A 16,887-nucleotide genomic window follows, 5' to 3' on the forward strand; every position below is an offset into this window, starting at 1 on the left:
CCTGCGCCTTGTGAAGTCTAATCATGTGTTTGTCTTTGCAGCGACTTTATCAGACGTTTTATGGCTCGCGTGAACTCCAAGCCCCCACAAGCTCGTCGTAATAATGTAAAGTCTGTCCGGCTGCCCAGTGCCCGCCACTGCATGCCAGTGTGGGTCGGGTTTGAAAGATCCCACGTTCCATCGAGCGGACTCTCGCCCAGTCATTTACGCAGCCATCCCTATTTTGAGTTATTTTCAGGAAGAGTGAGTTTGAAGAGTTCTGTGTGCCAACATGTACTTACTTTGAGCCAGAGTTGCCTCTGGGAATGTGCAGAAACGATGGCTGCATTGGGTGGACCACTTTATTTACTTTTTTTATTATTTATTTTTGCCAGTGTGCTTTTCATTTTATTTTAATTGTAATTTTTTTTTCTTCCTGCATTTTCTGCCAGATGGCAGCATCAGGTTTCATGGCACCACGAGGCAGGCAATATCGAGGTGATGTCGAGGCGACCGCGTAACCACTCGGTAGGGAACGAGGTTGATCCGAAGACTTTATCAGCGGGATTGGTGTTCATTTATCGGAGGCATTTATTATGACCTTGACCCTGCGGAAATAAGCGAATAAAAAAAAAAGAAGGTCATTTGGGTCCATTCCAAATGGGCCACCAATATGTTTTTAATTGCCTTTCATTAATTTTTTTATATATTTTTTTACTTTGGAGCATTCAGCGATCTTTGTAGCATGCTCGAGGGTGTTTTCAAGTATGAACTTGCCTTTCTGAGCTGCTTTCTATTATGCGAGGTACAAAAAAATGTAGATTATAAGTTTTGTTTGTTTTGATGGCCTGGCATAGGATGGGATTCTCGTTTTCCCGTCGAGCTGGTTCTTTGTGAATTCACGTTTGTTTGATTGAGCATCTTGTCTAAACAAGTATGCATATGTCCGTGATTAATAAAGACAATCCTTGAAGGTCGTCTTGGGCCAACGTTGCGCTAATTGTCATGTGCCGAGTAGTTCTCGAGGAACGAGAGCTGCCGATTGGAAGTGAAGGCCTCTGCCTGGATTGTTTTCAGGGCGGTGTTTGTGTGCTGTAAGTAATTTTAATTTTGACATTTATTTACTCGCTCAGCTCTTTATAATTGCCAATCCGTGGAACTTGCACCATCGGCCATCATCTTGACCGATTTTCTTTCTACACAATGGAATACGTGATGATGTAGGTTTTTTTTTTGTTTTTTTATAATGCAGATGTCAAGGCTCATGGAAGAGCTGAATGATGCAGGGTGGGGCTCTATGGATTGATGGTGTTGTAAAGCAGAGACGGGGATACAAGAACTCGCAGATGTACCACAGGCTGAGGGTGGAGGTGAGTGGAGGTTAGGGAGGGCTAATAGAGTGTAGAAACGGGATAAACCGTGAGGTGGTGTTAGTCCGCATTCTTGAAGGAATGGAGGAACAAAACTAGATAACAAACTTGGAAAGGTTGTGATCGAAGTGACGAAGATATCTATGAATGTTTTCTATGTTTTTTAAAATGTTTTTTTTTTTTACTTTTTCCTAAATATTTTAACCTGAGTTGTTGTTTGCATATCTCCTTGGTCTTTGTGAATGAACATCAATGTAATTGCTAATTATTTATTTTAAAAAAACAACTTTGGATCATGTTCTGCTGCTCTCCGTTAAAATTTGTTCTCATGGCAACGTATGTTATGGTGGTGGTGTTTTTTGGTCATAAGGTCCACCACGTCTCGGCACGTGTGGACATTCCGCTTAGTAACGCCAATGCGGCTGGCTGGCTCCAGCAGGTCACCCTGTGGGCGACTCGCTCGAGGGAATGTCGCTACCGCCTCATAATTGCAGGTTTTCTCTAAGCGTGTCGATTTCGTGAAAGGCCTGCTTGCACTCGCCAACCCACTGGGCCACATTCTTTCTTGCCTTTTGTTTCTTGATGAACAAAGAGTTAATATGAGTTGCCTTGGCATTAGTAAAGGGTGGGTGTCTGTGAAGATGAAGCTATTGATTTTTTTTTTTTTTGCCTTTTATTCCCATCGCCACTTAATCCCTCCCCTCGCCATCACCACCCCTCCCTTAAAACATGTCTGGGGTCATGAACTCCACGAGTCAACCCGGCCCCTGTGCACAACGGGTGATGAAATGCCTTTGAAAGGCCCTTTTGTTTCAAGGGCGTTGAGCTAATGTGGACCCTGTCTGCTACTCCAGGCCTCATTTCTAGTCGTGGTGTTTTAATGTATATATTTTGAGCACCATCTCCGGTATGGGAAATATTGTGAATTGAAGTTTGCCGTACTGTATTTTATCCATCGCATGCAAGTGCTCATCATACTTCTAAGCGCTCTTCATCCCTAAATATTTTATTCACTGCTGACTGCAAGCTATAGCTTGCTGGGTGCTTGCTCCACGCTGTCCTGGCAGTAACGATGGAAACCCTTGGCCTTTGTTTCTTTTGATTAGAAACCTGAGTACCTGTTGCTGATTAGTGCTTGTTGTCGATTCTTCTTTTGCCTGGAGTTTTGAATCGTCTGGGCATCGGTGCTAATCTTTTTTTTCTTTCTTTTTTTTTGTACATACAATGCCGATGCTCGTGGAGGAGCTGGAACACAGGACGGATCAGGATGTAACGGAACGAAAAGAACAGCAGAAGGAGAAGGGGATGGCGGGCAAAACCTACCGACGGTGGGGTTGAGGGGAAAAAAATAGATGGAGACTTGGAGAAATAAGGGATCTGGTAATGAATGGGACGATGCGGGAGGACACATGGGGTGAACAAGATACAGAAGCAAACTCTCGATCACAAAAGTGGAAGGAGAAACGGAAAACCGGAAAAAGAGGCAGGAATTGGGAGGGTTAATGGGGTTACAAAATCTCATGATTTTCGATGGGGGATGGTGTCGAACAGCTGTCTTGAAGCTCTGGAGGGAAGAATGTGATTGAAAAGAATGTGCAAGTTGCTTCCACAGGCGGGAGAGAAGAGGAACGAATGAGTGGAGGTGAGCGGCGATTCTGGATTTCGGGAGTTCCTGGCAGACAGTCGAAACACCCTGCAGAAACCTGGGGGATGGTGGGGGAGGGGGAGGGAGACGGAGCATGCAAAGGGCAGAGGGTGCAAGACCAGAAAGGAGTCTGTAGAGGACAAATTTATTTATTGCCTCAACCGGCTGATTCTTGCCTTGACAGGAGTGAAAGTTCGTCGGGAGGGTTTGGATAGAGTTCCCCATTTTTCCAGCACGGTGTTGTGGAAATGGTTAAGTTCAAAAGCGGTGTTTTTTTTCTTTTTCGAATGACATGGTACTTCAGCGTTAGCTCGACCTTACCTCTTTGTTCAAACGGAGCGTAAAATGTGTTTGTCGTCATGTACCACAGGATGCTTGCATGTGCTTCTTGATGACCTCTAATATGCAAATGTATTGATGACTCACTTCCTACGTTGTCATTGAGTTGATGGCTTTCAGAATGGTTCCATTTAAAGTGCATGCTGAAGTCTCAGTTTGATCTGGTGTTTATTTATATATATATATATATCTAATATGCCAACGCTCAGGATCGGCCAACGCTCAGGATCGGGTTTAGTTCTCTGTTAATGGCTCGAACTTCGGACTGCTAACCCGCTCGGCAAATACCATCTTGTCCGTGGTTTCGAGCGGAGTTACCCACCTGCCTTGTGGAGGGATTGGCGGGGGTGTACGGGAATCCCTTGACCAATCACCTCGGCCAATCCCACCCCACAGGGGAGCGGGATAGCTTCAGGATCGGAGACGGCCAGTGCAAATAGAAGGGGGATTAACCCCCCCCTTGCTAAGGGGAGCGCCGTCCCCGTTTCCGTAACAATATATATATATATATATATATTTCCATAATGTCGCTTCAGCCGTTGTCCATCTCTTTAAGTGGGTATGACGAGGCACAACTACGCCCTCCCAGAATGCAAAGTGCTCCCGTTTTATTGTTTTCTTTTTCATTGTGGGGTGATGGAAGGTGTTACATTTGGAGGACAAATTTCTGTCTGATTGGTGCTTCAAAGGCAGACCTCCAATGGCAACCGGTTAACGAGCAGATGGGATGATAACCAACATCACAAGTGTTATTCTGGTAATCCTGTCTGCTCGTTAATCGGTTGTTGGACGATAAAAATCCCACGGTGTCTTTCATAGAGAATGAGGTGAGTTATCTCCGGCATCTTGGTGAAATTCAAAATTCCATCAGGCCTGGCTGGCATCATGTTTGTGAAACCTGACCTGGGACAACAGCTTCCCCGACCACCCCCATGTATCCCCAACAAGGTGGGAATAATGGGGACCGTTAATGAAGTTGTCACTGATTGATAACTGGTATGACGTCAGTTATCTTCACTTTCAAACTTCGTCTTGTTCTATCTGCTTGCACTTTATGACTTCACGTTAGCTACTCCTTTTGGAATGACTTGGACCCAACATTATTAGGTACAAATACCTGAGTTAGCAATGCCATTGTTTCATCCTCGTTCCTCAATACGTTATACCTGGTCACAGTGCTTTGTTTTCAATGCTTACATGAAGTGGGACGGTCAGGTCATGCGTGTGATGGGACGGTTAGGTCATACGCGAGATTGCATACCAAAAGAATGTGCCTGGTGCTTTAGAACAAGTCGACTTTGCATAACCTGATTTTTTTTTTTTCTCATTGAACTCTGTGCTGCCACAGCCGTTTGTGGCATGTCCTTGATCATAAGCCTTCGTCTCGTTCTCCATCCCGATTCCGCTGCTTGCTCCGCCATATCATTAGCCTTTCTTATCTATTTCCTGTCTGTTGCAGGGGAGCAGTCTCCTCTAAGGAAGGATGAGCAAGTGAGCTTGGCTCTCATCCAGACTTAAACATGGACATTGATGGGAGGTATGTCTCCAGGGGCGACGTCTCTAAACATTACCTTTTGCGCATAATGGCGTTCTGCATACCTGGCAAGCTTGTCACTTTGGAAAAACAACAACAACAACAACAACAACAACAAATGATTGCTTTGTTAACTTGATTAGTTTGAGAAATGTGAATGAACATATCTTCCACTTCTTGTATTTCCCGAACAGGACGATGTGTAAGACGTTTTATTTATTTATTTTTTCCCCTAAGGCTGAAGGACAATGTTGCGCGTGTGAAGGACAAGGACATTAACGTACCACGGACAAATTGAATCGGGGCCATGGGATTCCAAGGTACAATCGCTTCATCTATAGAGGTCTGATGAAATATCTCGATGCCAACCAAGCCAGATGATTCGATTTGATCGAATATTTGTCTCATGTATTTTTTTTGTTTTGTTTCTTTCCAAAACCAAAAACAACTTTTTCGTACCATGAAATTGGGGCATAATATCGATAATGCTAGCCTAACCACCGAATGAGTAGTGCATATGCGAAGAAATTTGCATGCAGCAGGAGGCCTTTTGGGCCATCGTTCCAGGGCTTTTTTCACACCCATTTAACGTGATTTGTCAAATTATTTCCTGTAAGTAGTGGCCGTATTCTCTCACCATGACCTAATTTCCACCTCGCATTACCAATCCCATTTGATCTTTCGGCAGGGAATTTAACAGGGCCACGGGCACTCATGGGCCTACTCTTTTCAAGTGATGTGGTGTGATGTCTAATGTCCGCAACCTGAATGTAGATGGTCTAGCCAGTTTTAACAACCTCATCTAAAGGGCAGCAGTTTCAGTCCGATTTGACTCCTCAAGAGAACAAACCCATGACGTGATGACTCCCTCCTCCAAAAGGCACTGCACATCTTTCCGGTGACCAAATCCTCAACCAAACAACGTGTACAGAAAAGCGGGACCATTTGAGCTATCTCGCCGCTAAATGTGTGGCTCATTTTGCCTTTTTTATTTATAGATTCCAGTTCCTTCCAAGGAGCTTCAATGCAGGAGGAGACCATTAGGCCTGTGCTATGGTTGCCAACATCCTATGGTTGTTTGTATATGTTCTGCCCTTTTAAAATGCTGAGCATCAAGCAAGGAAGCAATACTTACCATTTTAAAAGTCTTTGGTTTGACTCGGCCGGGGTTCGAACCACCGACCTCCTCGGCCCGGAGCGGACACTAGCCATTATGCCACCGAGTCTGGTTAATTCCCCTATTCATTTAGTTTATTCTATCGTTGAGGTGTGGTCATTGGAAAGCAATTATTTTTTTCTGATGTTTCACAATGGATGTAGTACATGTGTGTGCACACATGCACAAATTTTGTTTGTTTTTGCCTCAAATTTGGTTGACGTAACGTGTATACATACATCATATACCAAGCAGTAAGGCTTCCGCACACTGGCTAATATTTAACAATTCGTTTGCATAGCCTTGGGCTGGCAAGTCAGCTTCGAATTTGTACTCGCCTTTGAGCTGTCTAGTTCAGGTTGGAATCTCAACCCAGTTCTAAACTGTCAACCCAGTGCTTGGCATGCAGGGCAAGGCATCGATGTGTGCACCGTCCATCGGATGGACGATAAGCTGTAGGACCCATCTACCAGCACTTGTCGTTGGTGGACCTTTATGATCCCATGGTGTCTTTCGTGGCGAGTTGACAACTTATCACCCAGCACCCTGAACAAATTCCAAATTCCTGCTAAAACTCTCCCACCAACCTGCACTTTGCCAGCATGACGAGTAGGCTTCTGTCCCTAACGGGAGTAAGAGTAAGTTGAGGATTTTGTCCTGCAGAGAATTGAAAAGATGATGATGATGATGATGATGATGATGCATCCATAGGCAGTGATATACTTTATTGTTTGATAAATTGGGGAATACCACCTTAAATGCATGTACAGAGTGGCCACAAAGTCCCAATGCATAATAGTTTGTCTGTTTCTTATTTGTTTTATAGCATGACAGACACCAGTGAGTACATGATAGAAGATAGACTGATTACTTGTTTGGTTTCACGACCGCTTGCGAGGAGGAGCAAGTTTTGAGGACATAAGGACAAGATTTTCGCAGAGGTTTGATAAGCCAGTAAATATGCGCGACACAATGCGGGCATGGGAGAAGAAGGCTTTTCAACAGGGAGTGTCCTTGATTTGACTTGATTTAGAGCAAGGCTCTTCTGCAACGATTTCCCACCATTGGATCAAGATGAAGCATATTTTTTTTCAAATGAGTGTGCTATTTACCTCAGCAATTGATCCAGGAATGTTAATTTTTTGTGCAAATAAAATTCTCATTTTTATGAGGAAATTGAATACATTCTCCTCATGCCATGATGTAGGCAGCAATTTTAGAAGACTTGATCGGGCCATATTTTATCGATACAAGTGTCAATCACACTGCTTATTTGAACATGCTTCAGCCGTGGTTTGTTCCACAACTGCGTGTGAGAGGTCTCGAGGTAACAGCTATCCTGCAACAAATGGTGCACCAGTACATTATGCTCTCACAGCTAGAGAATATATCGACGAAAAATTCAGTGGACGATGGATTGGACGTGGATCTGAGATAGTGTGGCCTCCTCGAAGTCCGGACTTGACAACTTGTGGCAACTCGCTCTGGGGCATTGTAAAAAAACCACCTTTAGAGGCCATTTTTCCCCGCAAAGCGGGGGTTGGCCTTTTTCGGGGACCATGGTTGTTGTTTTTTGGTCCCCTTTTTGAAGCAATGTTTTACGGCCGGATGCCCTTCCTGCCGCCAACCCTTTTTGTCGCCTTTTACGACAAGCAGGGAATTACCAGTGAACTGGTACTCAATTAGCCGACCTCGGAAGGATGACGGGCTGAGTCAACCCCCCTGGCGTTAATTCAGTGAAAGAGGAAATTTCTCATCTCTGCCTAACAACAGTTGAAGACCTCAAAACAGCTGTCAGGGGCTGCTTTTATGACCTCCAACCTTCAACATGGAAGAATATGTCCAGAAGAACATGGAGAAAAATTCAAATTTGTGCGGAGAATGGAGGGGAGCATACAGATAAATTCTAACTAAATTCTAACTGCATGCATAGGGACTTTGAGGCCACTCTGGATATACATTGAGCCTTTAACAAGGTAATATAAGACATAAAAGACTCGTTGAGGAACAAATTGGGTATTGTCCCCAGAATCTTTTTTTAATCTGGTGAATTATTACCGAAGTATCCTAACATGCTGTTAAAACATACTATTTCAGGGATTTACATCTGGATGACTTTTAACATGAGAAATTATTATTTTATTTTATTTTTTGTTAAACTTTCCGTTGTCTGGTTTAAACTACCCTCTCAACCCCTGTACATCACATTTATATTTGGTGAAATGGAAGTCAATATTAGATGTGGAGGAATGTTATTCCAGTTTAATATTCTTTGTACGAGCTATGCCCACACGTCTCTTACATCATGGTCATCCTTCAGCCTACCGTCAGTGGCACTGTGATCCAATGATCGTAAGTATGCTTAAAGGGATGTTTCCGGGGTCATTTGCATATTTTGTTTGTAACCGGGGCAAAAATGTTGTTTCGACTCGATCTTCCACGTAGATTTGCTTTTTTTATTGTTTTTTTTTCTTTTCTTTTAATTCCCCAACTCTTTTATTTGTCCCCTACCCGGAGGGGACAATATAGGTTTGCTCTGTGTCTGTCTGACCATCCGTTCATCCCACCTGTGGTTTTCTGCACCTTTTTCCGATACCCTTTAACATATTCAATTGAAACTTGGTACATGGCTTCATTATGATAAGTTGCAGAACAAGTTTGAGTTTTTGGGCGTTTTGCCAATTTTTCACCGAGATATGCCCTTCTTGCTTGGAACAAGAACATTCATTGAGCCTTGTGTGGGACATCTATTGCAAAGCAATTCTCCCTCTTGTTGTTTTGAAATTATTATTTATTTTTGAAACTAGTGTGAATGAGAACCTACTCTCTAGTTACAATTTATGTTTGAGATTATCCTGATAGAGGAATAAATTGGTCATCGCTCCCAGAGAATAGTTTAGCTAAATGGATCCAGAGTTGTTGAGAATGTTTGTGAAATGCTTGTCCAGCACTTACCACCCACTCTTTTTCATTCATTCATTTATTTATTTACAGCCATACTTTCCTTCTTTTTTATTTTTAAAACTTCCCCCACATTATTGAACTGTTGTCATCTCTGGGTTTCCTTCTCCATCTTTCCCATTTGTTGTTCTTTCCTGGTTTTTTTAAAGTCTCATTGCCACCGCACAGTTTCATTCTAATCGATACTCTCATTGATCATTCGTGGATGTCGTCACGCTGCTGCTTTGTTTGGCCATAGTTTCTGGAGCCATTGTATTATGGGACTGTCCGACCTCTCGTTGAGCTAATCGCCACCCGTTTGGGCTTTCCTTTGGAATGTGGACCTGTGCAGCCGAGGTCACACCCACTGGATCACCAGTTCATTATTGGTGCGGGATAACAACTCGGATCAACCATGCCACAGCCCCTGTTGTGCTTTATAAGGCAGAGCTGCAGTGCAGATTTAATGACGTTTTTGTATAGGACTAATGTGACTTCTTTTTTAAACCCTTAAGTACAATCGTGCTTCAAAGGCCTTTGGTGCTCATTAGCATGACAGCCGTGCTGGTTTCTCCATAGGGTGGTGCAAATCCTATTCGAAGTTTCCAAATGAAATGATCTTTCTTTCTCCAAACCTTTCACTTATTCTTTTAATCTTTCCTTTAATTCATCTGTTTTTGTCCTGTGGACATGTTGAATTTGAGCTCATTATAAGTTTGAATAGAAATGTTTTTAATAGCAGTAACGTTTTTTGTTATCGGCCATTAGTGGAGACTCTCCTGAAAGAGTTGAAAGGCCGCTGCTGGGCTTGCATGACTATTTTTCTTGGCTGCGTGGCAGGTAGGGTGATGGAGTGAAAGTAATTGCAAAGTATTTTCCATTGGAATGGTTTTCAAGTCGACATGTAAGTGGGAAGTTTGAGGCTGATTTTTTTTTTCCCCTCTACCCCTGTTTGCCCCTGTTTTTTTGTTTGCCCCTGTTTTGCCCCTGTTTTTTTGCTCCCCTGTACTTTGTTTTTGCCCCTTTTTTTGTACCGTCTCCGCGGCACCTTTGGTGGCTCGAGATGCCGTTTGCCCTCGGGATTATTGTTGAGGTAGTTAGCCAAGCGGTGTGGCACCTTTTGTTTTCTTACTTGCCTGGGACCCTTGGCACTCTGGCACTCTGGGGTTGCTGGGTTACCCGGAGCTGCTAATTAAGTCTTGGAAGCTCGAGGAGGGGCAGCGTTTCCAAGACGTGGGGAGGGTAACCTCCTTTGGCCTGCAGATAATATCAGAGCTTTTGCATGCGTCAGGCCTGGACCTGCCCTGTAAGTCTCGTCGGTGGTTCACGGATTACAGTTGGTCACCTCGCTTCCTTCGTCGACAATTATGCTGTACATCAATCATGTCATACTTTGATTTGTGTAGATCACCAAGCATGGTTAGTGGTTACCATGTGCAAATGCTCGGCACATATTTTTCCTTTCATTCATTCTCAACTGTTAACTTCCCCCTCAATGATTTGATTCTGAAATTACCTCCACTTTTACTCTGCTCTCCACATTTGAGCTTAAAATGTTTTGATGTATTAATTCATTAATTTCGAACTAAATTTGCAGAATTTGGGAATTTTTTTTTTTTCTTTCTCAAAATGTTGTTTTGATTTGCTTTTCATTTTATCCTGGGAATCCTTTTTGCTCTGAAGTTGTGTCTTACACACAGCTGTGATTACCGTTTTAAAGAGAGAGAAAAAAAAGTCTTCATTACGACGCTTCTCATGTCGAGGACTTTCAGAATAAATTGGGTACATGAGCATGCCAACATCAGACTTGCCTTGCAGCGAGCTCCCACAATACACTCCTAAATACTGGCCCCACCCCCTCCCACTTTCTATCTCCCTGCCCCTCCCCTCTTCCCCAGCAGTGTTGCAGCTGTGACCAAATTTAGCAATTCTTCTGGGACACGCAGCATGGAAACTTGGTTGGCTGTGTCGCAGAGGTCCGGTTGGACAGCCGTCCCTGGCCTTCCTGTTTTGTGTGGGCCGTGAGAACGGGTCCGACCCGATCCCAGCCCGGTGGCCCCGGCCGGGAACGACGTGCCATTTCTGTATCCGGTTTGTGGAATTCGGGCGCACGCCCCTTTCTCCATCACCCCTGAGGCTCCTCACACTTCCACTTCCAGCATGGAGAAAATTTCCTTGGCCTATATCCTCCTCGATATAATTGCTCGGTGTTTGTAGCTCGAACCTAATTGTCTCCACCGACCCATCTTTTATATCCAGGCCTGAGGAATTTTATCTCCCTCAAACGGGGTTTGCCTCAGGGGGCTCGATGCCTCTTTTGAACGTGATTTAATAGGCCTACAGATGAGATTACAATTAATTGAGAGTTTTGGCTTTTCTCTGTCAGGATAATTAACAATGAGTATCATTTCTTGTCATTATTTAATTACGACATAACAGGAAAGGGAGAAGGCTGGTGCTGTTACATCGGGCACGGGTTGGTTGTAACATTGAAGGGTAATTAGTCGAAGATGTGCTTGGTAATAACAAGATAGACTGTTATTATTATTTTTTTAAATGAGGAGGAATTAGGTTTCTGTAATCACATTATCACCGATTTGGGGGCAGCCTTTACTTCGTGATAAATTGCTTTGCCTTAATTAATCACAATGAATTGATGTACGTTTTGTGAACTGCCTTTTGATTCCTTTTCCTTCTTCTTCTTCTTCTTGTTTTTTTTTTTTCTCTCGTACGTCACGTCGTGTCTGCCTGCGTTCCATGCACGTGATTCAACCCGTTTGCTTTTGTTATAATTATTAACAGTTCTCTGTTGCCTGGCCATTTGCCAACAGCATGGTCTGACCAAAGCCGTGCTACGAGCCCACGTTGCCGACCGTTGCAGTCGAGTCACAGTGTGAGACTGATGACCCTATGGGCAGGCATTTATTTGTGTGCACTTTGCTGATCTCAGGACGTGCTAATAGTACCTGGAAAGGTTCCACCATGCTGGTGTACATTTTCAGACGCCAGCTATAGACACCTTTACTGTATTCTTTTGTATTTTCCAAACGTTCTCTTTGCAGTGCAAACCCATCTTTTGTCTATCCTTCCTAATGTGAACTTTTCTTTTGATCGGTGACAGTGTGAAGCAGGTGCAGTCACCGCTCTGCTGGCAGCCTTCGAGTGGGCTTGCCATAATGCGTCTCGTTGTTTCGTCCTGAGTGTGTTGGCAGGCGGTTTGGTAGGACAGGGGCAGTTCTTGTGCCCTCGTGTGTGCCGCCCCCATCTCCGGCATGTGCCACATCTGTGCAAAGAATGATATTTGGCTCTACTGGCGCCATTCGGCAAGCAGGGCAGAACCCTAGGGCCAAAGCCCTCTGCCACATGAGTGATGAGGCCCTGTGCTTAAGTAGAAATCGAGACGTAGCATATTGCGGAGGCAGCATTAAATGCCTTTGAGCACGGCGGGTGGAGGCCACCGGCCAAATAAGTACGGCTTTGCTCTTAATTTGCAACCCATGTGTTTCCAGCCCGTGTAATGCGATTTCTGCATCTCACATCAGAGTTTTTTGTAGAGTGCCTTCATAACGACTGCCCACATTCGTGGTGTTGCTGGGGAGCTAATGGCTTTTTTGCACTTGACTGCAGCATTTTGTTCCATACTTTAACGACCTGTGCCAAATTGTCTATTGGTTGGCTTTTCGGCCACCTCATTGCCTGGCACAAATGTGCTGCTTGGTCATCAGTCATTGCCTGGTGGGGGCACTCTTGTTTTATTGGACACTCCGTGTCATTGATGACCAGCATGCCTTACTTACACCTGTAAGAATCGTATTCCTTGAGGCGGAGGCAATGAACAAACATTGAAATGATCAAAAAACGTGTTAAGGTTTTGTCTGGAATGTTATTTTTGTGACTTTCTTGTGCATTTGATGTGATTGACTGATATGTATGGAAGTTTGCTTTGAGTATATTGCTAAAGACAAGTAACCAATCAACATTTTATTAGTAACTTTGAGCTTTTCTTTCCCACAGGACCTCTCTCGATGCCCTGAGATGATCATCATCTTGCGTGACTGTCATGGATATGCAGGATGGCCCGCCAGCTGGTGTGGATACCTCAAAGAGCATCCAGGCGACTGATGCCGATATCAGTCATGTGACCACCCCATGTGTGGTTGCCATGGAGTCTCCTGACAGCCAGACAATACTGTCGGCTTCAGAAGAAGAGGAGGAAGAAGAGGAAGATTGTAGGAAAAGTGGGAGTGCTGGATGGCTGTGGAGTGGAACCAACCCAGAGTCACCGATCCCATTGCTGACAAAAGATGCAACCAGTCAATCTTCGGCAGAATCGTCACCATTTCCGGGCAATGGAAGCGAGCCATCGGATGCTGAGAGCGATGTGGATGACTTCGTGGACCATGACGATACTGCCATTGCCTCTAGCTGCAGGAACATGGGTGGCATAAGACATGGCACACCCAAACCTAGAGAGCAGGCCTTTGGGTCTGAACACGGTTCAAATCCAGCACGACTGACGGCATTGCTGAGCAATTGGAGGAACCGGGGCACGACTTGTGGAGGGCTTCTGGCTCAGTACTTCAGCCCAATATGCCATGCTTTCCAGGTATATGACGTGCGACAAGATGCAAGCAGCACTTCAACTGATCAGGAAGCAGGCGATGACCAGGATAAAGAGAAACAGCAGGGAAGTGAGTGTGACCAGGACAAAGGATGCTCTCTAGATCTTTCAGAGTTTGATGACTCTAGCATCTCTGATGCCAAGAGCAAACCGGTGCTCATGTGTTTGCCTTGTGAATTAACATTTGGTCACATGCGTTCCTTTGTGACGCATGCAATCCTTGATCATCGGATTTCACCTAACACTGAGGAGCGTCGTCTTCTCTCTGACAAGTGCACCTCAGCCATCGTACAGTTGTATGGCAAAGAGAGCAAACCACTCATCAGCTTTTTGCGCCCTTGTCTCCAGAGGCATGCACACCTCATGGCAGCACGCCAGTTTGCCGTTTCGGGCAGTTTGCCAATTATGCCGGATTCTTGGGACCACTCAGATGTTGATGCTGAGTCTGGAGCTGAGGAGCTGCTGCATAGACTCGCTGCATTAATGCCCACTGTATCTCCCGCACCCCGGCTTCTGGCAGAGCAGCAAAGTGATGTGGACGTGCATTCGGTGAGCAACGGTAGTGACCGTGGCTCACTTGGTGAGCAAGAAACCAAAGAGTGCAGTGAGAGTTCAACTGATGAGCAAATTGGGGAAGATGAGCGGGAAGAACAGGACACAGATATGGACGACCCAATTGTTGTTGTTCAAGCGCAACAAATGGAAGAAGGATCTGTGGTGGGAAATCATGCTGTATACCAAAGAGCTCCTCTCTCTGCGTCTTCAAGACAGAGTGGTAAGTTGACCTCTTGCAACTGGTGGGTTGGCATCAAATGTCATAGAAAGTCAATGAGAGCTTATCTTTGTGCCTGTGATGCAAGTAGATGTATCGTACAAGTATAGGGTTTGGTGGGTATATAAATCTCGGAGACCCAAGGCCTGATGTACACATGCCATAATAAACCAATGATGATGCTTGAAGTGCCATGTCCCAATTTGTCCAACATGCAACTTTAGAGCAAATTCTGAAATGGAACTGCTGCTTCATAGGCAATATATGGCTGACAGGATGGCTTAAAGGTATGCACACACACCTCTAAGCTGTCTCCATGTCTAGCCTACGTTTGAATCCCGACCATGCTATAAACTCTCATTCTAGTGTTTCACAGGCAGGGTGATCCATCGATGTGTGTGCCGTCTTCGGATGGACGTTAAATGGGCGTTCCTCTTATCCGTCAGCATTCATTGGTGGACGTTAAATATCCCATGGTGTCCGTTCCCAAGAAGACTGATATCGCCGGCACCATGGTCAAACTTCAAACTCCTGCCCTAGCCGGCAGAGGGCATCGCATCAGCGGCATAGCCGCACCCTCAGCCAATGATGCTACCCCGCAGCCTTGTGCTGCATACGAATGAAGAAGTCAGGCAATCTGAGGGACATCTGGACGTGAAACACCTGCATGAACTTGTAGCAGGTCAACACAATTTAGAGTGACCATGAAGCAACTTATAATGATGATGGTAAAAAAAGTCTTCAATACCAGCGCATTGTGTGTGCTCTTTGTTGTGTCTTTTGACTCGGAGAATCGTGGCTCTTTCCTGAAACGGGTTGGTCCTGAGACGTCACTGTGACTGATGGTTTGCCACTTCATTGAATAGTCTTTGCCAACAAGCTTGCGAATCGTCCTGCAATGTCGACCACTGCCCCTAGCTAAAATGGGGAAGGTAGCTCCCAGACAGGGAAATTTGAAGGTTCCACCCAAGATTGGGGATGTGAGTGGAATACTGAGGGACGGCTTCATTCTGATTCGGCACTGAGCGCAGTGTGACGTTTTTAATACATTTAAAACATTTTTTCCCGTGGTTCCAGATGCCATCATTTTGGATTTGACTTTCTGCTTCACAGTCATGGGTTTTGAATTGTTAACTCATACAACTGAAAGTGCAAGATTTCCCCGTGGATCTGCCTTTTGATGTGGATTCCATACATTTGAATGAATGCAAATTCATTTCGCTGAATAATAAGTGGCCTCTCTCCCCCCCCCCCCCCCCCCCCCACTCTCCTCCCCCTCTGTCCCATAAAAAGATGACTTGGTCTGAATATTTCATAACATGATTTCTAAAATGTAGTTAAATAATAGTTTCCTCAGGCAAATTACTCCTTATTTTATATTTTAATAAATCAATCCATATACGTACGTATGTCGTATGCATGTACAACGTACATACAGTATTATAAATAATTATGGAAACGGAGGAAAAATTGGGTATCAAATGCAAGTAACACTTGGAAGAATCACATCTCGTGTGTAAAAATGAAACGCTCTGCAGTACAGTCACGTGCTGATATAGTATGCTGTGATTGTTTGCAATGCAAGCAATCACCTGCACAAGGACTATAAATGTAAAGGCGGTGATATTGTTGTAGTGGGGGTGACTACTGTGGCTCCTGGGAAGGAAATATCACATGACAAGTATATGGAAATCAAAGCGTCAGGTACGAGTAGTGAAGGCTACTCCATGCGGCAAATTGCATCCCAGGTTCGTTTCAGCAGGAGCTGTTTGGAAGACTAAGCGGGATACAAGAAACTGGTACTGCTGACGGTAGAGGTTCTCTACGTGATAGGTGAGGATCCAGTAGAGATCTTGCAAAGGATTTTTTTTTTCTGAAGTAGAAGTGTTAATATTTCTTCGAGAACAGTAAGATACACATCGGTGCAGATTTTGACAAGTGGTCTCAATGGATGTGTGGCTGCCTGGAAACCGTTACTGGGGAGAAGCAAATGGAGAGGCAAAGGCTCGTCAGAGTCTTGCGTACCATTCTTGCTAAAGCATGCCATTGGGTAGTAGCCTTCACCACCTATGACCTTTATTTATATCCACTCATCATGTGATATTTCCTTCCCAGGAGACATAGTATTCGCCACACATTCATCCCCGCTACGACGTCACCACCTTTACTTTTATAGTCCTTGTGCAGGTGTGGCACGTTCTGATTGCTCACATGACAACCAATCACAGCGTACGATATCAACACGTGACTGTACTCTTGAACATTTCATTTTTGCACATTAGATGCCATTCTCTCACACATGCTATACGCATTTTATACCCACTTTATCATAGGTTTCCATAATTATTGCACACACGCATTACACCCAATGTATTACAATTGACTTTGACTCGTGCCATTCAAAAATACCCACCGCTTTTAATTATCACACATTTGACCCCCACTTCCCCTGCCCCGGCCCCTCCAGAATACCCTTACTCCAAACCAGAAAAAAGCACTGCAATTCCTTCAATTTAATAAGGAAAAAAACA

General features: G+C 44.5%; 1 protein-coding gene across 7 annotated transcripts in view; it reads left to right on the plus strand.

Moving 5' to 3' along the window:
• The window catches only part of LOC137412178 (zinc finger homeobox protein 4), a 243,620-nt gene that overhangs the window by 44,577 nt on the left and 182,156 nt on the right, over window positions 1-16,887 (plus strand). For 3 of the 7 annotated variants that reach the window (XM_068097459.2, XM_068097455.2, XM_068097456.2), the window contains exon 2: window positions 12,978-14,359. The exons of 2 other annotated variants lie outside the window; for them this stretch is intronic. In XM_068097459.2, coding sequence (XP_067953560.2) covers window positions 13,024-14,359 — 1,336 coding nt within the window. In that variant the 5' untranslated portion in view covers window positions 12,978-13,023. Of the gene's footprint in view, window positions 1-969; window positions 1,074-10,864; window positions 11,055-12,977; window positions 14,360-16,887 lie in introns of those variants that run through there. 2 more of the 7 variants (XM_068097457.2, XM_068097458.2) reach the window with 2 other exon arrangements.

This window comes from Myxine glutinosa, chromosome 10, assembly GCF_964187855.1.
Source record: "Myxine glutinosa chromosome 10, kmMyxGlut1.1, whole genome shotgun sequence".
NCBI classification, from domain to species: Eukaryota; Metazoa; Chordata; class Myxini; order Myxiniformes; family Myxinidae; genus Myxine; species Myxine glutinosa.